The sequence below is a fragment of the Haemorhous mexicanus genome, chromosome Z (genome assembly GCF_027477595.1).
Source record: "Haemorhous mexicanus isolate bHaeMex1 chromosome Z, bHaeMex1.pri, whole genome shotgun sequence".
In the NCBI taxonomy this organism is placed as follows: Eukaryota; Metazoa; Chordata; class Aves; order Passeriformes; family Fringillidae; genus Haemorhous; species Haemorhous mexicanus.
Genome location: NC_082381.1, coordinates 80909508 through 80935425, shown reverse-complemented (window position 1 = coordinate 80935425; position 25918 = coordinate 80909508). Strand labels below are relative to the sequence as shown.

General features: G+C 56.8%; 1 protein-coding gene across 3 annotated transcripts; it reads left to right on the top strand.

Moving 5' to 3' along the window:
- IL11RA (interleukin 11 receptor subunit alpha) lies at positions 1 to 24888 on the top strand. Of its 3 annotated transcripts, none has more exons than XM_059836407.1 (13): positions 1 to 111; positions 17743 to 17842; positions 18194 to 18254; positions 18363 to 18529; positions 18698 to 18812; positions 19647 to 19679; positions 20090 to 20253; positions 20393 to 20556; positions 20660 to 20801; positions 21225 to 21320; positions 21502 to 21601; positions 22231 to 22310; positions 22418 to 24888. In XM_059836407.1, exons 2-13 carry the CDS (start codon positions 17743 to 17745, stop codon positions 22432 to 22434), a joined length of 1239 nt encoding a protein of 412 aa, XP_059692390.1. In that variant the 5' UTR covers positions 1 to 111; the 3' UTR covers positions 22435 to 24888. The 3 variants fall into 3 exon arrangements, with proteins under 3 accessions (XP_059692390.1, XP_059692393.1, XP_059692392.1); XM_059836409.1 differs by lacking the exon at positions 1 to 111 and adding an exon at positions 9424 to 9558; XM_059836410.1 differs by lacking the exon at positions 19647 to 19679.
- The last annotated feature ends 1030 nt before the right edge of the window (positions 24889 to 25918 follow it).

Here is a 25918-nt window from a genome sequence, read left to right as displayed (position 1 = left end):
GCCTGCGCTACCGGCCCCAGCCAGCCCGGTGCGGGCGCCCCGCTCCCGCTCCCGGCCCGGCTCCCGCTCCGCTAGCGCCATGGACACATAGCCGCGGCGGCACGCAGGAAGGTAGGGAACAGTCCCCCGGTCCCCAGCCCGCGAGGGGAACGAGTCGCCGCCGCCCCGACTTCGCGGTGAGGGACGCGCGGCTGCGGTCAGGCAGCTCCCGGAGCTGTTTGCTGCCCGGGTGGAGAAAGTTGTGCGGGTGTGTGTGGATGTCTGTGTGTCTGTGTCCCCTCGCAAAGCAGCTGCCAGGGACTTGCCCTCCCGGTCCCTCCCGACTGCTTGTGAGTTCCCAGTGCTGCTCCCCCTTCTCCTCCCTCCGCGCCTCCGCCTTGCCCGGAGATGCTCGGGGGACTGATGTTCCTGGGCTGGGATGTCTGAGCCCCTTCCCCAGCCTCCACAGACCACCCCCTACCATTCACGATTTGGACAGCCCTACTGTCTCTGAAGGGAGTTTTCTGGAGAAAGACTGGAATGCCAGGCAAAGCGCCCCCCTGGCAGGGCCCTCTCTTCTCCTGGGGGGTCCAGGGAAAAGCTGCTCCCAATTAGGAGAGGCGCTGAGAGAGGCGCTTTCCCATGCGCGGGCGCTGGCAGGGCTCTGCCTGCCTTGTCCCTCCTTGCCCCGGGATGCTATGTCAATCCCAGCTTCCCTGTCCCGTGCCAGCCCCATGAGTGGCCAGCCCTGGGCTGTGCCCACCACCACCCTCACCAGCTCTCTGTGTCACCCACAAGGTCCCCTCCAGGCTCTGCCTCTGGGCTGGTGAAGGCTGTCAGAGGTGTCCACGGTGCTGAGCTTGGCTTGGACATCACTGTCAGCAACTGTGACCCCACTGTGATGGGGCCTGAGGGTACCTTGTGCCTGGTCCCCATGGATGGGAAGAAGCCCAGCACTGCAGCAGCTCACAGTTGTGTTGTCATGCACACAAAATGGTGTTGGACTGGCTGGCATTGGTGGCATAGCCAGAGCTGAGCTTTGTGTGCCAGGAGGTGACTGCCCCATGTCTGGCTGTTGTGTTTGCAGGAGGAGCTGGCGTGTTTGCACTCTGCCTGTTTACAGGAGGGTAGGTCACAGCTAGGTTACAGCGTGTGCAGTGACATGAGGCACACATCATCCCAGCCTGGCACAGGGAAAGGATCTTCACAGGGAGCTGATGGAGGACCTCCTGTGGTAGGGACAAAGGTGAAATACGGCCACAATGCCCCCTCATCACTTATACACCCTCTTCCCCACCAACCTGGCACCTTTTGGGCAGAAATGAAGGGGGCAATATGTGCTCTCCAGAGAGCTGCAAACTGACCGTGGCAGCCAACGTGGGACTGGAGGTGGGGGTCAGGGTCAAACTGGTGACAACAGAGTTGTTCTCAGGGCTGGATGTCACCAGCAGTGGGTGAACAGGGTATGTGGGGTTCAGTAGGGTGGTGTGGAGGGGCTCCCTGGAGGGTGCAGCTAATGGCAGAGCCTGCAGGAAGGTGGAAGAAAAGCAGCTCTGGTCTTGTGCTTCCTATTCCAGGAAGAGGAACCTCACAGGGAGGGGAAAACTTGACTTGATTATATCTAATAAGCCACTTTTTCCCCGTCCCAGCAAGCTGTCCCAGCAGCGGGGGGAGGAGGATGCTTGGCCAAGTGCAGGCCCTGTTTGTGAAGGATGAATGAATGACTCATGGCGCACTGAGTCTCCCCGCCGTTTCATCGTGGCAGCAGCAGCAGCAGCAGTTCCCCTTTGCAGCTGCTGGGCTTATCAGAAGCTGTCGTGCTGGGTGGGCACCGAGGTGGCCCACAGCTGCAGCCCACACATGAAGGTGTCCTGCCTCTCCTGCCCTCCTCACAAAGCTCACCTGGACCATCCTGAGTGGGGAAACCCTCAAGGATGGCAACAGTGCTTGGCATCCTCACCTGCCATGAACTAGCTGAGCACTCAGTTTAAACCCTTTATTTCCACTCTGCTCTTGTTCAAAGGCAACCCCAGGCTCTTCCTGCTCTCACAGGCCTCAACCTCCCTCTGGTTTCCTGCCGAATGCGTTCCTGGAGAGCTTATTCCCCTGTGGGTTTGTGCCAACATTGTGCTTTTAGTTCAAGACCTCTTCTCCCTCTCCGGTGTTTACCCTGCTATATTTATAGCTTCCTTGTTAGGCTAAGCAAGCCAAGGGATTCTTGCCTCCTCTTCTCCCGCGGGTTTGGCTCTGGAGGAAAACCCCTTGTGAGATGCTTCCCGCGGGAGGGGCAGGTGCCGGCTTGTGCCTCTGCTTTTTCTCTCTTTGGAAAATTTCAGCATCTCTCACAGCTTGTTTCCCCTCCTCTTGTTGAGGCATGAAAGTGGGTCTCTCTGCCCCTGCCCAAGATATAGCCAAGGGCAGAGCTTGGATGGGATGGGAGCTCTATCCTATAGGCAACACACAGGATCTTCAGCAGCATTTGGGATGCTGATACAATGCCAGCATAAGGGATTAGCCCTGGGATGCCTGAGTTGGCTTGCTGGGATGTTTAGAGAGTTTTTGGTTTTTTAAGTGTTCCTGTGGTTACCACAGCATCGCATGTGTGAAAATCACCAAATCTCTTTGGCCAGGGATGCCATGACCTTTTGACCTGAGTTTCTACCAGCAAATCTCTCTGCACCTCCCAGTGATGGTTTTCTTCTCCCATCCAGGTTATGAAAGTTGGGAAGGGCACAGATGCCTTGCAGCTGTGGTTGAGTCTTCTCCAACAGCCAGATTCCCATGGACCATTTCAGTGGAAAAAGAAAAATTCCTCTGGAGATTAGTAACAGGTTTGCAGGGATCAGTGTGTAATTAGGAATTATCTCTCAAGTTTGACTGCTTCCCAGGTCTGTGAGTCATCCTGGCATGGCAGTGGGATGGGGTGAGCTTTGGGCTCTTTTGAAAGGTCACCTGCAGCCCCTGGAGCATCTGCCAAGCTCTCCAGTACAGGTGGATGGCTGGGCTGGAAGGTGCAATTCCTTCCCTCTAGTGGTACAAGTCTGGGACATGGCAAAAAAATGCTCCTCCTACTCTGCTGTTTGAGTTAGGGGCATCCAGGAAAAGGACGACAAGAAATCTGTCAATAGCTGATTTGCCTCTGTCTTACCAGGACTGCTCACTGAGGTCACGTTGGTCACATCTGACCAGCACAGCTTGGGCTTGCTGCAGCGGGCATTGGTCGTTGCCGAAAAGGCTCTTGAGGAATTTTGGAAGAGTCTGGGCAGGAGAAGATCACATCCACCTGCTCATACATGTTTCCTAAAGATGCTTTTGGAGAGGACAAGGAGGCTGGAGGGACCTCGGGAGATCTGACATGGTTGGACATGGGGCTCTCCCATTCAGGTGGTGATGGCCTGCATGCAGGCAAGACTGCATTGGCCAGGAGAAGGGAGGATGCTGAAAGCACTTTGGAAATCAGCCTGGGGCTCCCCAGAGACTGCTCAGCTCTGGTCCATTCCTCTCAGTATGGAGACAGCCAAAATAGAAACTGCCTAATGAAAATTGTTATGGACCCGCAGAGATTGCCGTATAGGGAGAGGTGGGAAAGTTCAGGGCTCCACCATCTAATGAAACCCTTATGGTGAAAATAAAATCATTTGGGCATCTTCTGGTTTATTTCACCTCCCAAAGTGAAAACAAGGCATGCCAACCCTTGTTGAGAGGCCAGCACTGATGACACACTGAGGGGAAGAAGGGAAGGAAGAAGCTTCCAGCTTTGGTGGACCATCATCTTTGCAGCTGTTTGGGGAGGGTCTTCTGACCCATTAACTTTGAGGAGTATTGTGCTCAGCTGTAGCTAAGTGTCGTCCCACCTTGGAGAACTCCAGACAGGGCTCGGGGCTGCTGCATGCCATCCTTCTGGCAGCCCAAGGGGTATGGAATTCCTCACAGAAGGGCACGTGGGAGGCAGTAGGGCTGGCACATCATCCCTGGAGCCCCCGGGCTGGCGTGGCTGTGACTGTCCAGCTGTTTCCTTCGCCTTCCTGTGCTTTCACCATCCCCTTCCTTTGGGACAGAAGGCTTTCATCCTAGGCAGACCAATAGTCCCAAAGGCATATTCCCAGTCCCTTTTGATGAAGGTTGGCATGGGCATCAGTGCCTTTTGAATTCAGTAGCATCATGAAAGGCGCAGTTCAACCCTCACCTTCCTGCAAAATTAGATAGGGAAAACCAGAAAGGGCTGTCATGAAGGGTCTTCGTTGTGGTCCAGCCCAGTGCCGTGCCAGTGTTGCGACAGAGCTCACAACAGCTGTGCTGCAACAGCCCTGCAAAGGTCTCCAGGGATGGCCTGGCCCAGTGGCCCGGCATGGTTTTGCACAAGCCGCTGTCACGCAGGGTGCCCAGGCCAGCTGGCACCTCTCCAGACTTCCTTACAGGGCCAGGGCCAGCCCCCGGCTGCTGGGGAGGTCTGCAAGAGTCTTTGCTTTCCATGAGTTTTGCCTGAGGCCTCAAGGCTTAGGAGGAGCTGGTGGACCCAACCAGCTATTGCTCCATCCTTGTCTTGCAAGGGCCAACACGCAGCCCCAGGGGTTCCTCTGTGCTTCGGCTGCTTTTGATTTTTTTAGCTCCTGCAAGGCTCCTGCTGGGCTGTTTCATGGCCCCCTTGAGGCTGCTCCACCCCATCCTGGCTTTGAGTTTTGCAGCTTCTTGGCTGGAGCATGGCTGTGCCAGGGGAGGCATCCGTTTTCTCTGGCCTCCCTGATCCTGTGCCTAGCTCCATTTCCCCTCTCCAGCTGGGACTGCGCCCACAGTCCTTGCACCCCAGCATACAAAAAACAGTGTACATAGCAAGGAAGATGAGTGCCTCCATTTCCTGTGCTGGCATGGGGAGCAGTCAGTGTGAGGGACTGGTCTCTCCGAGTTTCTTGTTGACACAGCTCTAGATCTGCTGCACATCCACATTCCTCCTTCCTGGCTTTTTGCAGATATGCACTGGGTTCTCTGGCAGCTCCTAAAGCTGACTGGTTTGCCCTGAAGATGCCTTGGAGAGCTCTGAGCTCTCAAGGCACCGAGTCTCGGACTCAGAGTGGTCCGGGAGGATGGTGAGATGCCCAAGCTCATATGGAGTGGCAGTGGTGCCTACACTATGCCTGGTGATGGAGAGATGAAGGACTTGAGCAAGGCAAGGTCTGTGGGGAAGCACCCCTGGGGTGCTACTCTAAGAAAACGATGTCCAAACTTTGTCCCCATGAGACATGTCCCCAGTAGGGTGCTTGATGGTGAGCTGTGCATGGAGAACTTTCTTCTCCAGTCCCTGGAAAGGTCTCTGAGAGCTTTTTTCACCTATTTTCCCCACCTATCAAGGGCAGAGAGACTGTGCAGCATTTAACCCTCCAAAGATATGTGGGGGACCTCACATTGCTGCAGGCGACGTGGCTGCTGCATCTCCATCAGCAGCAGCATTTCAGGGATGGCAGCAAATGCCTCTCTGCCTCCTCACCACAACCAGAGGAGGGTGGAGCAGAGCCAGAGGCAGCATTTGTGGCCAGCTCTATGAATTTCCAATTACCAGCTCTCCTTGCCACTGTGTGAGAGGTTCCTGCACCTAATTTTTGGTGAAACGATCCATTTTTCTCAGTAATTTAATAGCGTAGGCAGGCTGCTTGCTGTCGGAGAGCCAGCAGCGAGCACCGAGGAGCCTGTGTGCCGGGCTGCCGGCCGTAACCACCTTCCCTGGGCGACGCAGGAATGCTGACCTAATAGAAAAGACATTTAAAGAGGAGTTTTGGAGAGCAGCTCAGCTCAGATTCAGCTCATGCGCGTGGCTGCTGATTGTAACGGGGCCTATCCATGCTCCAGCAGATCCTGGGGCCCGGCATGGGCAGTGGTGGCATCCCTGATGGGAGACAGGCACCAGGACACGAGCCATGCCAGCCATCAATTGGCACAGCAGTTGCTTTATTTTCCGGGAAAAAAAGTTGCTTCGGGGTGGTGGGGGGGGCCGTCACAAGTTGTGAACTGAGGCTGGGTTCAGCGCCCGGCTGCGGTTCTCCCGGGCTGGAAAAGCCGTCGCGTTTTGCTCTTGACATTTTCCAAATGAGATGTTTTGATTTATTCTTTCTTTTTTTTTTTTTTTTTTCCAATTTATTTTATTCCCTGCCCCAAGGTAATGTTTGGAAGACAAATTTAGCTCGATTTAACTCAAACCTTTTTTAAAAAGTAAAACCACTGAAAACTAAACAAGGCCTATCATTTAGAACAAAATGTTTTGGTTTTCATTTTCCTTTTGGCATGAAAAGCACAAACTTCTTTTTTTTCCTTTTCCTCTTGACCTACAAACAATTTTACCATTTTCTTTTCTCCTCCTTGTTCATTCCCAAGACCACATTGTGCATTGTGGCCAGGGAACAGGCGAGCCCTGGTGCTGTTCCCAGTGGGATGGGGGTCCCAGGGTGGATACTTTCCTGTGGAGACCAGAGGAATCTTGCAGAATCAAGCAGGAGCTGCTCTGCCTGCTGCCAACACTGACTCAGCTGGGAGCTCCTTGTGGAAAAGGGAGGCCCCTGGTTGTGGGTATGTTCCAGCTCTCTCAGGGGGATGTGAACCCCTGGGCAGGGCAGAGCTGTGCTGCTGGTGCTGTGCTCTTCTGCTGGGCATCCCTGTTGAGAAGGGCGAGCTCTGGCATTGCCTTCTCTCCTTGTTTATTCAGGTTTAAAATTAATCTGACCTTCCCCTGCTCAGACTTGTGCAAACACGGCACGTCCATGAGCAGGGAGCTCCTGCCAGCCTGAGGGGAGCCCTCTCTGTACCCAGCTTGCAGCGTTACTGTCCCCTCTGGATGAGGTCCCCACGTGGATCCGGGTGCTGGGGGATTGTGGGGCTTCCTCCTGGCAAAGGCAGCTCTGGCCGTCCATCAGCCCGCGGTTAATCCTCTGGTGCGAGCTGCCAGAAGACTGAGTGCCCGGATCAGGCGTCTCTGAGGTGGACCAGGGGTGGCTGCAGTGCTTCCATCCCAGGCAGGAGCCCGTGTACGAGAGCCAGCGATTGTTTCCCCAGCCTTGACCCCCTCCGCTCCCCGCCAGCCCCACCCTGCATCTTCCACCCTTTGCCAAATCCCAGCTCTCCGCTCTGCCCCAGCCTCACCGGGAGTCAGCCGGGGAGGGAGCAGGGAAGGAGTGATGGGGAACAGCACCGTCGCCAGAACTCGTGCAGAAGCAAGCACCCGACTCGTCCACCACCTGATTTTATTTTATTCCCCTCTCAGTGCCTCGTTGCATACCACAGCCGTGCTTTTTATAGCCCCCAGCTGCAGCCTCCGCGTGCTCCCAGCCAGCTCCCCGCCGCAGCCCTGCTCGCTCCATGCCAGCAGCCCCGGCCAGGGGGGGATGGACGACATTCCCGGGGTCCCTGTGGCGGTTCAGGGAGCGGAGAGCATGGGCTGCGGAGGAAGGCAGACCATTAAACCCTAACCCGGAGCCACGCTCCCGTGCCGGCGGAGGCGTTTCCAGAGCCGCATTAGTCACCCCCCGTCGCAGCCGGCACGTGCCGCGTGACAGGTCGAGGCCGAGCGCTGGTGGCCCGTCCCTCGCTGTCCCCTCTGCTCCTGCCCTGGGCTGGTTCCAGGCAGCCCGAGCCACCAGCTCCTTCCATGAGCCATCTTGCTCTGCCGTGGAGGGTGTGGTGTGTCGGCGAGAGGGGTACCCCCTCCAACCCCTCCAGCCCCGACTGCCCCCCAGCCTCTGGCGCGTTTACAGAGGTTACAGGGAGATTAGAGGTTCCTGCCCACTCCCCGGGAGCGCTTTTACGAGCATCTGGGGCTCGCTGCTGCGTTTCCACTTCTCACAGCCAGTTCCACAGCTGGGATGCTGCTATGGGATGTGGAGCGAGGAGGAGGAGATGAGGTAGGAAGTTTTGCTGCAGGCTGGCTGCCTGGAGCACCCCTTTGCTGGGATCTGGGGTTTGCAGAGCGGGGGCGGCCGGCCAGCAGGCGGGGAGCGAGCATCCTCGCTGGGAAGCAGCGGGGGGGCCCCCGGCGCCTCACTCCCCGGGCTTTCTCCAGACGTGATTTCACCACTGCGGGGAGGGAGCGCGGCCAAGGGACAGGCCCTGCTCGCCCCGGCGGCACCCGGTTCGCTTTCGGGCCCTTAGTCATTTGGGCCGTGGCTGGGGATGCGATGTGCCTCGGGACCCCGTGGGGCAGGGGGCTTGCAGAGCCTGGACAGGCAAAGGGAGAGGGATGGGGGCGGGGATGGATGGGGGAGGGGGGCCTTCCAGGCTCGCAGCACAAAGTCCCCTCCTTACTAAGCTGGGAAGGGGGGCAGAAGGCAGTGGTGAAACCAGATGTGCACTGGGCATCTCCAGCTGAGCAGGTGGGCTGGGATGGAGCCACCCTCGCTGAGCTGATGCCTGCAACTGCTTCCCAGCCTCCTGCTGTGACTTTCCAGAGCTGGACATGGCAGCATGGAGAGAGAAGCGATGCTGGGGAGAGGCAGCATGCGGCTTCAGGGATGGATTCGGGGAGATATCCCAAGGAGAGGGCTTCTCCAGAGGTTTGTGGGGTCCCTGGGAATGGGAGGAGCCCCATGGGACCCTGCCATGTCCCCCCTATTTTGGATGGGCACAGGATGTCGGGTGCCTGTGAATAATTTGAAGTCTTGACCAAAAGTCCATCCAGCTTATTTTACGTCCAGCAGGGAGGCAGGGAGAGGCCAACCAGTGGAGTACCAGTGGTGCTGCCATGTGGCTGCTGCCAAGCAGCTGGAGCCTGGCAGCTTTGGCTCCCTGCAGGCAGGGCAGCGGACAAGGGAAAGCAGAGAGTTGTGGCGGTGACAAGGAAGGGATGTGCAGGGTGGGTTTTACAGAAGCACAAAGTTATGTTGACCCATATTGGATCAACATTAGAGGGGCACCCTCCCAAATCTTCTCCCTCCTAGAGACAATGAGTTTCAGTCCATGAGGGATGAGCCCTCACTGACAGCACCTCAGCTCCTGGGTGAGCTGGGGGTGGCTGGGGGGGCTGTGGGAAGGGGGAGCTGCTTGCGCTGCCGCCCAGGTGCCGAGCATGATGGGAGAGGGGAAAGCCTCGGAGACTCGTTCTGAAACAAGGCTGCCCTTTTCTTCTACTTTACGACTGCATTTTAATATCCACAAACATCCCGCCCTCCCCGGGCTGCTGCCAGCAGAGCCTGCATCGCCTGCGCTTGGCCTGCCGAGAAACCCTGGCCAAACCCTGGGCCCCAGCACAGGGGAGAGGATTATTTTTCCCCCCTCATTTTTTTGTAAGATATGTTTTCTATAGCTCTAATTGGACGGGCTTGAGTCCCGGCCAAGGCAAACACACCTGGGGGAGCCTCACTTTACAAACCCCATCTGCTGTGTCGGGGGCTCTGCTCCCCACACAGCCACTGCCTGGCCCCTTTATAGGGGAGGGGGCTGCTGGGGTTGGGGGGGTAGGACCGCTCCCACGCCAAACCACTGAGCAACCTCCGTGGAGGAGGAGAACCCAACGAGGCGGCGCAGGGAGATGGTGCAGAGGCAGCGGGGGCACCCAGCAGAGCCCTGTCCCACAGCAAGATTCCAGCCCGACGTGGAGCTGAGGTATCTCTCCCCTGTCAGTGCTGCTGTGGTGGCACAGGGCTCTGTGCCCACTGGGTGGGATGCTGTGGGTGGGAGATGCAGCAGGTACCAGCAATGTTTTGCCCTCCTGGGGTGAAGAACAGCATGTTCATCAGGGGTTGCAGTCCTCAAAATCTGTGTGTGCCTGGGGAGGGAGGATGTGGGGGTTCCCCAGCATGTTGGGTTGTGTTTCGGGCTACAGGACCAGCTACCCTGTGAAACCCATTCAGGGGCTGTTCTGGACAGCAGACAAAGGACATCAGCATGCCAGACCACTCCAAAGGCTTGCATTGACATCCAAATCCACGTTGAACTGAGCTTTAGGTACTTCTTCCTGCAACTGTTGGCTTTTTGTGGGGCTTTTTAGCTGGGCTCTTCCCCTTCCAGCTGTTTCAGGATCTACCTCCAGTGCCCCACTACCAGCGGGCAGAGCAGTGCTGGCACCCTTCTGCCAGGGTCTCATGGGCTTCACCTCATATGTGTACTTAGCCAAAGCCAAGAAAGCTGTTGGGAGTCTGACAGCACAATGTGTGCCAAGGAGCAGCAGCACACTCAGGTGGCACCCAGCACTTGGCTCATCCTGATGTACATTTTTTCCTCCCTTCCACACACCATCTAACAGGGGTGTGCAGGGCACAGTGCTGTGCCTCCACTCCATCCTTGGGGATGTATCAGCACACCATCCCTTCCTTCTTCACCTTCCCTGGGTCACCCGGCAGCACCAAAGAGGCATCACCGCTGCAAAAAGCGCTCCTGGTGCCACTGACCGCTCCCAGGAGGAGCTCTGGCACCTGCTGCATCCTCTCCCCTCTGCCTGCAAAGGGTAGTACTGTGTTTTCTTGGGGTGCATTGCCTCACACACCCCCCAGCTCACCCAAGTACTTTGCACCAGAGATGCTGACTTGGAGCAATAAGAACTGAAGTGGCAGCTTAAAATAGAAAGCCGGGATCCAGCCTCACCAAGGCCTGCTGTCTCATTCCAGGTGGATGGGATGAGCTGTTGGGAATTACACAGGCTGGAATGTGCCTCTCTTCCCCTCTGGCCAGGCCAGAGGATCTCTGTGTGCATGGGGGGGAGATTTGGGGCACAGACAGAGCTGTGGCAGTGCACAGGGCAGCTCAAGCATTTCGTGAAGAATTTTAGAGCTGTCCTGGCCTCCAGTCAGAGCAGGCTGCAATGGGAACATTTCGAAATTCTTTTGGATGAGGAAAATTCCACGGGCAGCCCCCCTCCAGAGAAAGTTTGGGATGGCTGAAATGTTTGGAGTGAGAGGCTGCTTGCTTTTGTTTACTCTGAACTATAACATTGGAGGGGGGGAATCCAAATGAAAAAAGAGAGACAATAGGAGCCTGTAAATAGAGCTGGCCCCGAGTGGGGCTGGGGCTTCTCTCCAGCACTGGGGAAGGAGATGTGTCAGCACACTCACTGCATGGCCCTGCTTTCCCCCTCTTGGATGCAATCACACTTAATCTTTCAGAACTTGGCTGGGTTTTTTTCCCCTAGCAAAAAACGAGCCGGATGGTGTTTTTCCAACCTTCTCAACTTAGGCAAGGCTCAGCCCCCATCCCTTGGCCCTGTACTACAGCCCCCATGTTTTCCCTTCTTTCCCCTTTTTGCTGTGTTTCCATCTCGTTTTGGCTTGGGCACTGCCATCTAGTTGGCTTGGGAAGAAGTGTGGTGTGGGAGCATGGATGCTGCCCTCACTGAGCTGTTTTCCCAGCCTCTGTTCCTGCCATGTGCCTCGCAAACGGCTGCCAACCCTGAGCCACCTCCAAGTGGCAAATTTGATGACCTTAGAGGTTTGTTCCGACCCTAATTATTCAATGATTCTATGAAAGCAGGTAGTGTTGACTCCAAGCTTGGAGAAGACAGGTCATGGTTATCCCACCAGGTGAAAGAGCCTGGCACCATTATCCCCACATCCCCCATTGTTGGGGGTCTGCAATTTCTATCCCCTTGCCCTTCTCCCTACAGAGACACTGCTGGTGCTGTACAAGAGGTTAATGGGACACCCTTTGCTGGTGGCTTTATTTGGGCCACCCCTTGCTGATGGCTTTATGTGGCTGCCCAGGTGGTCTTTAATGACTCCTGAAATCCTTCTCTTGCCCAAAAGGGATTTTGTTTTGCAAAAGGAGTGACAGCAAATTGCTAGCTGGGGGAGCATTTGTGTAAGGTGAGCTGTTTATTTTGGCCCTGCTGCGTTTTGGCTGACCCATGCGCCTTCGTGCCTCAGGGATGGAGCTGAGCCTGATGGCTCTTGGGCTCTGGCCAGCTTTGGAGCAGGGGGAGGGAAGGGGGAGCATCGCCTATGGGGGAATGCTGTGGGGCCCTGCTCCTGATCAGAGTTCCCAGCCCCAGGCTGGAGTTCATGAGGAGCATCAGAGGGAGCTGGGTGCGCCTGGGATATTCACAGGTATGTACGTGTGTGTCTGTGCCCTGCATTTATGGATGCATGCGCTCTTGTGTCAGCTCCAGGGCCAGCTTATGGGGGAACTTTTTTCTGGGAGGTGCAGATGGTCCTGGGGGAGCAGGCTGCAGGCTGGTGCCTGGCTGCTCTGCCGTTCTGGGAGCTGTGTGCTCACTTAATTCTCTGCCAGCCTGGGCTGAGCCCAGGAGCAGAAAAATGTCCCAAATCCCAAAATGTTCCTGGGACAGGAAAAGCCTTTCCCACCCTGCTGTAATCACAGGGTGGCCCAGCTCTCTGCTGGCAGGTCCCACCCCTGTCCCCAGATCCAGCACTGTGCCCATCCCTGTCCTGTAACCATGTGCCAAGGACAGTGGGGATTCAGCACCCCCTCCCACCAACTTCCATGCCTCCACCCTAAAAATAATCTCCAAGCTGTAAAGAAACCCACCAGCACTGCAGCTACAGCACTGGTAGGTGTCTTTACAGCCGGGAGATTATTTTTAGGAATGTCTTTGGCACGTGGCTTTGCAGAGAGGAGTGTGGGGATGGGGATGGAGAGGGGGGCGCCCCTTCTCTCCCCCTTCGGAATACAAGTGCTGCCAGCTGGCACAGTGTCAGGGCTGCTGGCTGCTAACAGAGCCCTCGCTGTTCTGGCCCTTGCCGATGCCTCCAGTTACAACCAGGAGCCAGAGAGTTCTTCCTGCAGGATGGAGCAGAGAAGAGCGGAAATCAGGGCGTTGGGGTGAGAGTTTCCCAGCTGGGGTAGGAGCAGAGCCTGACCTCCGTGGTGTTGCTGGCATGATGTGGTGCGTAGGGGCCCCCCAGCCCCAAGCACCAGGAACTGCTGGCAGCTGCTGGCTCCACAGAGGAGAGAGGTGACCCTGGGGTTATGGGGGGGTTTGGGCTTGGCTTTGGACACCAGCGGGGTGGGGTCAGCTGGGTATCACCAGGGGGTTGGTCTAGTTTGGATGGAGGTGTGCATTGTATCTGGCTATGGACACAACTGATTCCCTGGATGACGTTGGGGTTATCCCTGTGTTTGGGCTGAGCCGGGCTTAACCTTATGCCAGGGTTGCATTTGGTTTAGCCCCACATTTGAACTGTGTAACCCCATAGCTGGGCTGTGCTGAGGTTAACCCTATGTTTGAGCTGAGCTGTGGGTCAGCTCCACTCCTGAGCTGTCCCAAATTTAAACCCACATTAGCATGGCATAACCACATGTTTGACCTGTGCTAGGTCCAGCCTCACATTTTGGCTGAGCTGGGTTCAGCCCCACTCCTGGGCTGGGCTGAGTTTAACCACACATTTAGACTGCCCTGGATTTAATTGTCCTCTGGGCTGGGTGGAATTTAATTATCCTTCTGGGCTGTGGGGTATAATCCAATATTTGGGTTGCCCTGAGCTAAGCCCTGCATCAGGACTGTACTCGGTTTTTTCCTATGTTCAAACTGTGCACAGGTCTTAGGGGACTGCACTGGCCTCATAGGGAAAGACTCCAACTGGTTTTACTGGTTTAACTGGGGTAATTCCAGTGTGCTGGGATTGCACTGGCTGCAGCTGTGCATGTGTGTGTTCTGGCACAGCCCAGCATGCATGGTACCCCCCGCCCCCAGCAGGCATGGGGGGCCAAGCACCCCACCAAAGTGGTGCAGAGGAAAACAGACCTTTTTGAGGTCCCCAAGGCACTGGGGTGAGGGACTGGGGACAGTGCTCAGAGCATCACCCATGCAGTGCCCAAGGTGGACAAGGTATTGCCTCAGGTGCTGCTGGTAGTCCTGGAGACTGTGCATGGCCCTGGTGGCCCTGGTGGGGGTGGGGGACATAGTTCCCTCCAGCACCCACTGCTGGGCTTTCTCTGGGCACCCAGGGAGGGTGCCAGCAGCATTTGGGGGACAGGGGTGGCTGTTGCAGGGAAGCATCCAGCAGTGGGTTTGATGCTCCCCTCACAGTCACACGTTCATGCAGTGATGGTGGAAGGCAGCAGTGCTGCAGGGATGGGGTGATTCCAGGGCCCTGGGCAGATCAGCAGCCACAGGGACCTCAGACCATGCCATGGCTCCACAGAGCGAGGCATGGTGCTTCTGCAGGCCTGTCAGGTGCAGAGGGATTAGCAAGGCACGGCTCCAGAGGCACATTTCCCCACAGGGAAACAAGGAGAGGGGAATTCCTGCGGTATTCTGCATTTCAGCATAGAACATTCTTCCTAGAGCAATCACTGGCAGACAGGAGAGTTTGTAGCAGAGGGCCAGGGATGCTTCCCCAGCTCAGGGGATGCTCAGAATGGGGCCATCTCTGGGGCATTAGAGACAGCTTTGGATCTCTGCCTGTGGCTTTTTGCAGGTGGGTGACTCCCATCAAGGCCTGGCACAGGGTAGGCAGAGCTGCTAAGTGCTCTGGGCTTATTTGCCATATCTCTGTTGCAGCAATGCTGCCCCTGACCACCCTAGGAAGAGGTTAAGAGGCACCTCAGCTCTCTGTGCTTAGTGGGGAGCATCCCAAGTCTTCATGCTGCCATCTGCAGCCTTGAGGCACAGTGTCATCTACTTCTGTCCCTGTCTCCATCACCCCAGCTCTGTGCAGCCCATTTGCTTTGAAGAGCAAATTCAAATGAAGAAAAAAAGAGTAAAAAAACAAAAAAAACCCAACAAAAAGCTAAGAAAACAAAACCCAATGTCTTTCAAAGCCCTGAACACAATGGAAAGTTGGCTTCCCCCAGGAATCTGTACTGGGCTTTGCCAGGCCACGGCAGGGCATGGCACAGATCAGCTATGCCAAGGGAGCTGTCACACCCAACCCGGGCATTGGTGCCAGTGCACATGGCCATGATTTTGAGGGAAGTTTTGGCTTACAGCACTTCAGTTTGCATGCAGGAAAGGGCTTATGTCAGGATTTCTCCCCACCACTGCCCAAAAACTTTTGCATGAGCTCAGATGGTACCCAGCAGGATCGGGGAGGTATGGAGAGTAAAACCTTGCATTTCTGGCTCACACCCACGGGTGCCAGAGCTGCCTGGTCACCTTGGCCATGACAGTGACAAGAGCATCCCGTGCTGAGGGAGCAGGTCCAGCCCTGCTGCCCTTCTCAGCAGGACCAAACCACGCCCCCAGGCTGAGCTGGGTCCCTCTACCCTGGCTGTGGCAACGGGATGTCACCCAGCCTGGGCTGGCGGCAGGCGTCTCTCTGGCCAGGATTAGCATGAAGGGAGGAAGAAAAGCTCTTATTGTTCCCTCTGTCCCGGCTCGGCTCCAGGACCACTGTGCCGGGACTGTGTGTCCCCAGAATGTGTCACTGCTGGTGCAAGCATCAAGGGATGTTTTCTCTGCCTGTGTGCCCATCTGTGGGGGTGTGGAGCTACCAAGGAAGGTAGACCTGGCCACTCACACACTTGTGTTCATTTGCATGCCTGTTTTTCCCTTGGCCAGGGAGTTTGGTGGCAGAAAATAAGGGGATGCTTTCTGGCCAGGCTGTCTTGTAGCACCTGGCCCCCTGCCCTGCTTCTGCACCTGGGGCCGACAAGGGCTCCGGGTCTTCTCCGGCTCTGTGGCTCTTTCCCCTTTTGTTTTTGGCCTTTGGGCAGGCAAGAAAGGGCTTGCTCCTTCTCTCTGCAGTGATTCCGTGTCCCCAGGGATTGTTTTTGGCAGTGCTCTGTGGGTCATTTACCGAGTCAGCATGTCTGGAAGGGCTCGGTGCTGCCTTCTCACACTGCGCCGGCACGGGTGCCCCTCTGAGGGAGGGGAGCTCTTGGGGTCCTGGGGTGAGGATGGGGAGCTCTGGGAGGACCCTGGGACAAAGGTGATGAGGGGTGGAAAATAAGGACTGGCCATCAGGATGAGCAGTCTTAGGGTTAGGTTTAGGGTTAGAGTTAGGGACCACTAGGGTTGGGGTCTGGGTTAGTGGTCCCTAACCAGAGTTAACCACGGGTCATTATGGAGAGGGGCTGGATACCCTCTGCAGTGTTTGAATGAAAAACCAGGGGGGTCATGAGAAGAAATTATTTTATTTCATAGCTGTTTTTCTCTCTGTATATTAACACACTCTCCCTTCTTCTGACACACACACATACACCCACTCCCCTTCCTCCTCCCCCCAGAACTATTCCTTCACTCTAGCCCACGTGGTTTTTTGAGTTATTTTTGGTCGCTGCTTTTAAGAAAAAATATACTCATTTTCGTCTTTTTCTTTTTTTTTTTTTCCATCACCAAAATATTTTACTTTCAGGCCAAATGTTCCCAGTTACTTACCAGCATAGTTTTGGCAGAGACTTTTTGACTGATATTTCTTGGGAACATTTCTAGGGTGGTTTGGTAGGAAAAGCTTATGACAGTCTCATGAAATTATTTACATTTGGGGCTTGTGTTTGAGGCTGCCTGGCATGCTCAGAGCGGGGTTGATGTGGGGTGCCACACGCCTTCCCCCCTGCAGCAGATTGCCTTGTAGCTCTTGCTTCCCTCGCCAGGCGGTTTGGTCTGTGGCCATGGGCAGTCGGCCACAGGAGGGGAACTGGCTGCTGCTCTGGGGTGCCTTTGCTGGGCTGGAGCATCCCTCCCTCCACTCTCTCAGCTGTTCAACCCAGGGGGACACAGATTTATGCCTACAGATTTATGCCTGCTCTTGGGGCTGGCAGGGAACTCACTGCCTTATGTGCCCTCAGCCCCTGCCTGCAGTTGGGAGCAGAGCCCAGCAGTGTGGGTGTAAATAAACAGGCCTGTCCAGTTGAGAGGGGTGAGCAGGGGAGACTTCGAGGGAGAAATCATCCATTTCTGACTGACAGAGACTGTGTGGCACTCCTGGTAGGGACAGTGTGATGCTTGCCAGGATGGATGCCCTGGGGTGATGCTTGCTGGCACAGACAGATTGGGCTGGGATGGACAGGGTGACACAGACTGATATGTCCTGCTGATGCAGGACTCTGCAGGTGGGTCTGGATCCTTTAGGGTAGTGCTGGCTGGCACAGAAAGAGTGCTGGATGGGATGGATATCATAGAGCACTGCTGGCTGTGATGGACAGGGTGATGGTGGTAGGGCAGGACAGGGCAACGCTGGCTGTGTTGGCCAGGATGGCACTGGCTGATGTGCCCTCGGTGGTGTAGGTTGGGATGGAAGGGGCGTACATCTCTGACCCTGCATCCCCTGCCCCTCTCACTGGTGATCACTGAGTGTGAGGAAGGGATTTCAGCCCCATTCTCTCACAAATGGAGACTTACCAGGACCAGCCTCACAGTGGGTGCAGGCATGGGCAGTGATGTGAGACTTGGTACAACCTGAGCTATACCAGCCCTGCTCTCCCCGGCTGTGTGAGCCTGTTTAGATCTGATTGCTGTCACCTGCCATGTAAATACAGGCCAGAATTTCTCCTTGGTCCCTTCCCACCCCAGCTGCACATGCACAGGTCTCTGGACCACCCTGGGGTTGGGAGCCAGCCAATGCTCCTAGCACAGGACTGCAATGGCAAAGAACCCTTAATCCCCCAACACACACAGCCCTAAGCTCCTGGTCAGTGTTTGCCCCCTGCATCCCTGCTCCAGGCATGGGGTCTGCTCAGCAGTCAGGAACCAGCTGTGACTGTGGCACAGACACTGCCAGATGTCCCAGCTGTGGTCCTGGGATTCAGTCCCTGTTCTGTCTCCAGCAGGATGGGATGAGATGAGAGGGAGATGCAAGATCCAAGGCCCTGCAGGAATACTGTGGGCTGTGAACTGTGTCAGCTGCCCCATTGTAGGGAATAACACTCTCTCCTCCCCTTGTCTGCCTCCTCCAGATGCACAATTCCATCCCAAGCCTGGGCAGGGTGATGGTGTTCCTCGCAGCAGCCCTGGCATCAGCCTCCTTTGCTATTCCTGAAGACTGGGGAGAGGAAGGTGAGACCCCCACCAAGTGCCCCCATACAGCAGCCCTCCCCATGTCCCAGGCATGAGGATCGTGAGGGCACCCTATTTCCCCCAGACAGGAACAGACCTACCAGGGCTACATGAAAGACAGCCCTACATCCTACAGTGATGGCCAGCCTGTGTTTCTGCTCGTTGCCCAGCCCCAACTGAGACGAGTCCCCTTACTAGTCCCCTGTGGTGGTACCTGCATGAAGCCAGTGCCCATAGCCTGTGCCCACTGTGTGTGGGATACAGCCCCAGGGACTCCCCAGCTGCCCCCCCAGACCTGTTGTGGGATGGTATGGAGTGCTAACACCCGTCTGGGGATGTGTGTCCCTCCAGGCGTGCAGTATGGACAGCTGGGGACAGATGTGACCCTGTCATGCCCTGGTGTCCATGCCAGGTAAGTCTTTTCCGTGCACATCAAGGGATCTATCCAATGGGATGGTTTACAGGGTGGGCCTGGGCATCCCTGTCCTCTCACTTAGCCTGCCTGGTCTCTCCTCCCCAGCTCAGCAGTGCGATGGAGGCGAGCGGGCGCCACGGCGCTGCCAGAGGGCTCAGCCATCCAGCAGGGATCCCTGGTGCTGCCGAGCGCCAGCCAGGCCCTCGGGGGAACCTACAGCTGCCACGGAAAGGATGGCAGCCTGCTGCACACCGTGTCCCTGCGTCTGGGGCGTGAGTAGCATGTCTGTGAGCTGGGCTCTTATAGGGGGAGCGTGGTGCCTGCAGCCCTGCCGGGGCACTGCCAGAAGGGGGCTTGGTGTTGACACAGGCATCCCTGTGTGCTGGAAGGGCTGCAGGGTGGGGGACTCCTCACTGACTGCTGTTTCCCCTGGACCCCAGACCTGCCTGGAGTTCCCTTTGTGTCCTGCAGAGCATCTGACTATGAGAATTTCTCTTGCTCCTGGACCTCCAGTGTGGAGACCTTCCTTCCCACCAGATACATCACCACATACAGGTGAAGTACCCCCACAGGGCATGGAATGGGCTTGTTATGGTGTGAGCTCTGGGTCACAGCCAAGGATAACCATCTGGCCATCCCACACATGCCCTGGGTTCACCTCCTGCCCCAAGGACCGTGCTGCATCCCAGAGCAGGTCCTGTTTTGGGGTGAGCAGAGCACCAAGCCTTTGCTTGCTCTCAGTGGGGGTCTCAGCAGCACTGAGGGGCTGGCACAGGCAGGCTCCCTCCCTGCTGACAGTTCTGCCAGCACCAGAGGGGCAATAAAAGAGAAGCAGGTCATCTGCAAGCCTCCACACTCCAGCATGCTTTGGGATGAAAGGAGCCCTGACAGCATTGCTGCTTCTAATTATCCCTGCAAGCCAAATTAGCGGGCGGCTTTGAAGTCCAGTGGAGCTCATAAAGCACAGCCCTGCTGAAAGCTGCAGGAGCCAAGGGCTTGGTGGGGAGGGGGCTGAGTGGAGCATCAGGGGCTCTACAGGGAGGGGGAGTGGAAGCATGGGATTTGGCAGGCTTTAGGGGGAGGGTGAAGCCAGGCTCTGGGGAGCTGCTTTTATCAGTGTCTTTGCTTCTGTGTGATGAAATCCCAGGCAGGGAAGGGTGTCCCATTTCTTTTCCCTGGGATCACCAGCTCCTGCTGCCAGGCTGTTCACTAGAAGAGCTGGACAGGGTTCTGGCTCTTTCCCCCATGCTGTCACATGTGTATGTCAGCGTGGGAGTGTGGGGCTGCTTTGCAGTGTGGACTCCTGTCCCTCCTCTGGGTCATGGTGGGGTTCACTTTGTGCTGCCCCCTCATCCTAATCATCCGCTTTTCCATCTGTCTCCATGGCAGGAAGAAATCCCTGACAGGCGAAGAAAAGCGGAGGTAGGACTGACTCCCACCCTGCTCCTGCTCCCTAGGGACTGGCCCCCATCCCAAAGGCTCTGCTGCTGTCTTCAGCAGGGACCCTAAAGCAACAGCTGGGGGTCCCCATTAGGGAGCCAACTACTTCCCAGCTACCCTGGGAGTCTGGGAGAAGGGTTTGCCTCAGTGAGAAGGGTTTGCCTCAGGGAGGGACCTTCCCAGGCAGAGTGTGGAGCTGGGATGAGGGTCCTTTCTGTCATGCTCAAAGAGATATGCCAGACTCTGGAAGGATGAGTGCAGCTGAGCCTGAGGGGCTGCCTCCTCCACAAGGGTCTTGGCATGAGGGTCTTCCATGGCACCTCCTTGGCAGCATTTGGAAACTGCAGGGTGGGTGGATCGGAAATGTCACCAGCCTGCCTCTCTGTCCGCAGGAACAAGAACGGGCACGTGGGGCTGTGCCTGCAGGATCCGTCCCGCCCCAGCACCTGCACCGTCCACAGGTCAGAGTTCTGGAGCTCCTACCGCCTGAACATCACCGAGGTGAACCCCCTGGGCTTCAGCTACCGCCTTCTTGACATCACCATGCAGGCCATCAGTGAGTGCCCATCCATCCACCTGTCTGTCCCACTGTTTGTCCGTCCCTGGGGAGTTAACTGAGGGTGACAGTGGGGAACCCTACACCCCTGTGCATGGCAGTGCGGGGTGACAAGGGCTTGCTGTCCTTTCCCACACAGTTAAGCCAGACCCTCCAGAGGGCTTGGTGGTGGAGCCCATCCCCCTGGCCCCACGGCGACTCCACGTGAGCTGGAAGTACCCTTCCTCCTGGCCAAAGGAACCCCACTTCCAGCTAAGGTTTCGGCTCCAGTACCGACCCGTCATCCACCGTTCCTGGTCCGTGGTAAGAGTGCAAGGAAAGGCAGGGCCAGCACAGGAGCAGGGAGAGCATGGGGCCAGGGAGAGGTGCCCCTGCCTGCCCCACAGCTCCCCTCTGCCTGGCACAGATAGAGACGGTGAATCTGTCTGAGGTTATCACGGATGCCTTTGCCGGGCTGGAGCACGTGGTCCAAGTCAGTGCCAAGGATTTCCTGGATGCGGGGAATTGGAGCGAGTGGAGTGCTGAGGCCCGGGCAACACCAGTCAGAGGTGAGAGAGGGACAGGCTGCAGCCCCCAGCAACCTACCACATTGTGCCATCCCTCCCCAAAGTCCCTCCAGATCTCTGAACCTCCCCTCTTCAGTTCTTCCCCAAGGCACTCATTCCCCCAAATATCAACCAGAGTGAGTCTCAACTCCAGGGCCACTTTAGGTAGGGAGGCAGAGCTGCAGGCAAAACTGCCTGAATCTCCCAGCCCCTGTCAGTCTGCAGCTGTGCTGATGCCATTTGGGGATTGCCTCCCACAGGCTTGGGACAGAAAGGGGCTTCTAAAGCCCCGTTAGCACCTCAGTGGCACCCTTGGGCTCGTGGGACCTCTGGGGCACAAAGACACCCTTCCACACTCCTCTCTGTGGGTCCCTGGGGTGCTGCATCTGCTTTTGGTGAGTGTTTCCATCCCTTCTGTCCTTCCAGACCTGGTCTCCACAGCAAGTGAAGAAACCACTACAGATGCCAGACTGGAGAGCCTGGCTGAGGAGCCCTCCCAGGCTCCCAACCCTGAGCCCATCAGTGAGTAGAGCTAGGGGTGGTGGGCAGGAGGGCCACGTATGTTGCTGAGAGCAATGGGAAGGGTCTCTTGCCCCAAGCCCATGTGTGGCTGGGCTGTTGGAGTGTCCAGGAGCTTGCCATAGGGTCCCCCAGGTGCTGGGGACTGTGACATCCCTCAGCTGTGACTGTCTCTCTGTCCCAGATGGCAGTGATCCCTTGGAGAAGATGGCCGTCCTGGTGTCCCTTGGGATCTTTGCCTTCTTCATCCTGGCTGCTGTTCTTGTCATCACCATCCTCATCTGGTAGGCTGGGTTTGGAGAAGGAGGGGCTATGTGATTGCTGTCCCCATCCCATCCTGAACCCTCAGCACGGAGTGCCCTGTGATCCCCCAGCCCTTCTCTGGGGTCCCTGCCAAAACACACCCAGTGATGCCCTGTAGGGTGGTTTATGCTCCCCTTGCCCCTGTGCCTCACCAGTGCCTCTCCCCAGCACACCCATTACTGCCCAGCCCACCTGGGCTCTTTCTTACAACCCCAGATCCAAGGGAGCTTTCTCTGACTCCCCTCAAGATGCTGTTCCTTCTAATATCCTCCCAAAGGCTCCTGCTGGAGAGTCTCACACTCCAGAGTCAGCACAGACATCCCTCCATGTGCCTTTGCTCCCTGGGAATCCTGTCCCCAGGTCCTCTCCCATCCTGCCTCCACGGGATCTCCCTGCCATGCTCTGGCTCAGCTGTCAGTCCCAGTTCCCATCCCAGTCCTGTTCTATCTGGTGACCAGTTCCTGCTGTAGCCCTGGAGCAGGCCCACAGCAGAGGTTAAGCTGAGCTGGGCACAGCTGGATGGAAACACAGCAGGATCACAGGAATCTGAACAATCCTGATGCTCAGGGAGGCTGATGGGGTCTTCAGGTGCCATTGCTCTTATCCCCAGGCTCCGGGTGAGGAAACATGGCAAGGACAAGACCAAACCCAGCTTTTTGGTTGCTGCCACCCACTTGAAGGCACTACCAAGTGAGTTGGGGTGCAGGGGGGTGAATGGGGGGGGAATGTGGGGCATGGAATGTGGAGCATGGGGCAGGGCAGTGTCCCCCTTGACCCCCTGTCCTCTCTCTTGGCAGAAGCTCAGATCCTGTAGTGAGCCCTGGCAGATCCCTGCTCCCTGCACCCGCTTGCCCACGCGTGGGACTTGATGCCACTGCTGGCCCCCAAGGACCCCACGCCTCCTGGGTCACCCCACAGCTGTGGACATTGCCGGAGCCCCCGACACCCTGGGGTTGCAGGATGGATCCTAAGGAGAGAGGCTCTGCTCTCAGGAGCGTTGGACTGCCTGAGCCCACCAGGAGCCAGCTGGAGTCACTTCAGGCTCAGGGTGACAGGCCAGCTCCACCTCTGAGCGCTGCTATACCAATGGGGATAAGACACTGAGCCAGCCCCACTGCACTGCCTAGTGTTGAGGGGGACCATGGGTGTAGGCTCCGGGGGTGCCAGGCATCAGTGCCAGACCAAGGGGTGCTGATCCCTGCCTGTCACTCCCCACCAGCTGCCAGCAGGCAGAAGAGAACACCCCCTTCCCCTTCCCTCTGCCCCAATCCCCTGTGCTGTGGCTGGACAGAGCAGAGATGCCAATAAAGGGGATATGCCAATGCTATCATTGGCACTGTCCAGGCAAAACCCCTTTGCAAATGGCGCTGGGCCAAGGGAGGGGTGAGTGCCAGCTTGGGGATGGTCCTGGCAGGAGGTGAGCAGGCAGCAGGGCTGCCTCCCAAACTGTTCAGCCCTCTCCCCAGGTACATGCAGGGGCTGAGAGACACCCATGCCAAGGCTAAGTGCCAGAAGAGGATACAGGCAGGCAGCCGTGTGGGACATCTCCCCTGCCCTCACCAGCATGACAGCTGAGACAGGACCCTCTGCACAGCCCCCCTTGCTCTGCATGTGGCCCCCTTGCTGCACCTCGACTCGGCCCCTCTAATGGCTTCCATGTGTTGGCACCTCCAGACCCCGGTGCTCCGTGCCAGCAGCCCAACGAGATCCAGATGGAGCTGGGGGGAAATTCAGACAGCAGCAGCATGTGGAGCATGGGGAGCAGAGCCAGTGCAGGGTGGGGACCCACCTGGGTCCTGGGGCTGCCCGTGAACCCACAGTGCAGAGGGAACCTGGACTGGGGCAGCCACAAAAGGTCTTTGTGTGGACTGGGTTGGAGGGAGCTGGGGCAGGCTGTGCCTTTTGCAATGTGTTGTGTGCCCACAGGCTCCCTGGTGCTCTCACTGGGTGCCCTGGTTGTGGGGTCATGAGGGCTCTCCATGCTTGGCTCTGTGGGGTTGCAGCCCCTCACTGTTCCTCATGAGCACAGACACGCTGAGAGAGAGATGGGGGTCAGACCTCTATCTGCAGTGTGCTGCTGGCATGGCACTATCTCTGGACCAGAGCAGAGCTCTCCACAGGGCAGGTAAGGCAGATCACCAGTCTAGGGAGCTGTAAGGAGCCAGATCTTGCCTGGACTTCTGGGGAGGCTCAGCAGCCACATCACCTCTCCCAGGTGTACCCCATGGCTTGACAGCTCCAGCTATATCACACTGCCATGACCTGCTGTGCTCTGGTCCCTGGCACCCAACACAACCAACACCCATTCTCATGTGTCACACAGTCCCCCTTGTCATGTCATGGTCACCCTTGTCTCTTCTCAGTCCCCATCATGGTGTGGGTAGCCTTCACCATTGGAAACCTCTTATCACCACCAGATCCCAATCCCCTGACACTATGGAAGGGATCAAGGCAGTGATTGTCCAGAGGTGCTGTAGAACACAGGTGATGTGCATCCCATAGTTGTGGCTCCAGTGTTGGCAAACAACTTAGTAATTTCCCAGCATCTGGTGCTGGTTTGGAGACTGATGCCTGCTTGAGATGTAGCAGCACAGCAGCCAGAAAATGGGAGACAGCAGCTCTGGCCCCTGTAATCTGCCTGTTTTTAAACTCCAAAAGGTCCATGCATGCTCCAAATAGAAGTTTGTTTCTGCAGTCTGGATAACCCATAGATCTGTTGTCCCTGTGTGCCAAGCCCTGTGTCCCCTTCCTTAGCTGGGGCTTGCCTGGCCAGGCAGTAGGGACACCAGTACTGGTGACTGGGGCAGCTTCAGGGCACAAGAGGCACACCTGGTCCTCATCACTGCATCCTGCTGCCCATGGCCCTGGAGGGTGTTCCCTTTCCTCTCTGATGTAAGGAGTCATGACCTGCCATCCATTTGGCAGCTGAGATACCAAGAGCAGGCTGGGGGTCTGCATGCCACCACAAAGTCCTGCCTGCCTGCACTGCAGCTTCCTGCTGGGATGCCCCATGGCTCAGCTCCCTGCCCCAGCAGCCTGTAAATGTGACACACAAGCCTTGGGGACCCAAAGGAAGCAGCAAATTCTGTGCTTTGGGGAATAAAGGTGCCTGATGCTGGGTGCTGCCCTCCCCGTTGCCAAAGGGGAGGATGTGCTGTTGCTGAACGTGGGCAAACAGGGCTTTCCAGTGGACTGAGAAGATGCAAGGGGAGGGCTGGGGTGAGCAGCAATCTGGAATAAAGGAGAGGGATCCAGATGCCAAAATCAACTTTGTCTTCAAGCTGTGGAGAAGAAAAACAGGAAGGGACCATGAGACCAGTCCCAGTGCCGGCACCTCCCTGTCCCACTGTGGGGCCAGGGCACTTCCTCCGGGCTTGGGCTCTCTGGTGGCTCACGCAGCTGCTGAGTGAGCAGGAGGCTTCCTGCTGCAGGCTGGAGCCCTGCCTGGACGCACCCTGTCCCAAGTAGGCAGAGGCACATCCAAACTTGCCTTTGCTGCCATATCCCACCCACCCCAGGGTGGATGCTGTGCCAAGATTGCCAGGGGAGCTGGTACAAGCCAGGCCTGGAGATGCTGAGAATGTGCCAGGTCAAAGCAGCCCATGGACTGCATCCACATGAGGCAGGGATGGATCCAGCTTCCTGGCATGGAACAGGGACCAGCCCAAGCCCAGCAGGAAAAAAAAGTGCAGGAGAACATGGCCTGGGATATACTTGGTTTGAAAAATTTCCATCAGCCAATGCTACACACCAGGGAGGGCCCCCAGCACTGAGACACACAGACATCCATATCCATTGTCTCCATCCAGCACAGGGTGACCATATCATGTCTCAGGCAGGGGCTTGTTTGGGAAATCCATCGCTTTGGCAGAAGCCATTGCAGCAGGGCACTGGTTGTGGGCGGTCATGCATCACTGCCTGGGCTGTTTGACTGCCACCAACCCTGCCAAATTTCTGAGCTAGCCCTCAGGATTAGCCTCCTCCTCTCCCTCCCTCGCTGCCAGGATCAGCCCGCATTTTGCAGGGGAGGAGGCGAGTTGCACAGGACTGTGAAGCAAAACAGTCTCAACTTACCTCTCATGGCTGCTTCTGCTTCCTTCTGTGCCAAATGCTGAGCCAAGGAAAGAAGTAAAGGCAGCTTCAGCAGAATAGCCATGAAACATACATCTCTCTACATGTGTCATGAGATGATGCAGAGAAAAAAGGGTACATACACAGTCAGTGGTTCAGCAGGGAGGGAAGGAGGATGCATGGATTGAGGGAAGGAGACATGCAGGTGTATATGTGGATGCGTGAAT

What these genes read in the sequence shown, in the direction of transcription:
- IL11RA (XM_059836407.1), top strand. Translation starts at nt 17,743, where the DNA reads ATGCACAATTCCATCCCAAGCCTGGGCAGGGTGATGGTGTTCCTCGCA. An exon ending in ACAGGCGAAGAAAAGCGGAG is followed by an intron (nt 19,680 to 20,089) that starts GTAGGACTGACT and finishes CTCTGTCCGCAG; the next exon opens with GAACAAGAACGGGCACGTGG. An exon ending in GTCATCACCATCCTCATCTG is followed by an intron (nt 21,602 to 22,230) that starts GTAGGCTGGGTT and finishes TCTTATCCCCAG; the next exon opens with GCTCCGGGTGAGGAAACATG.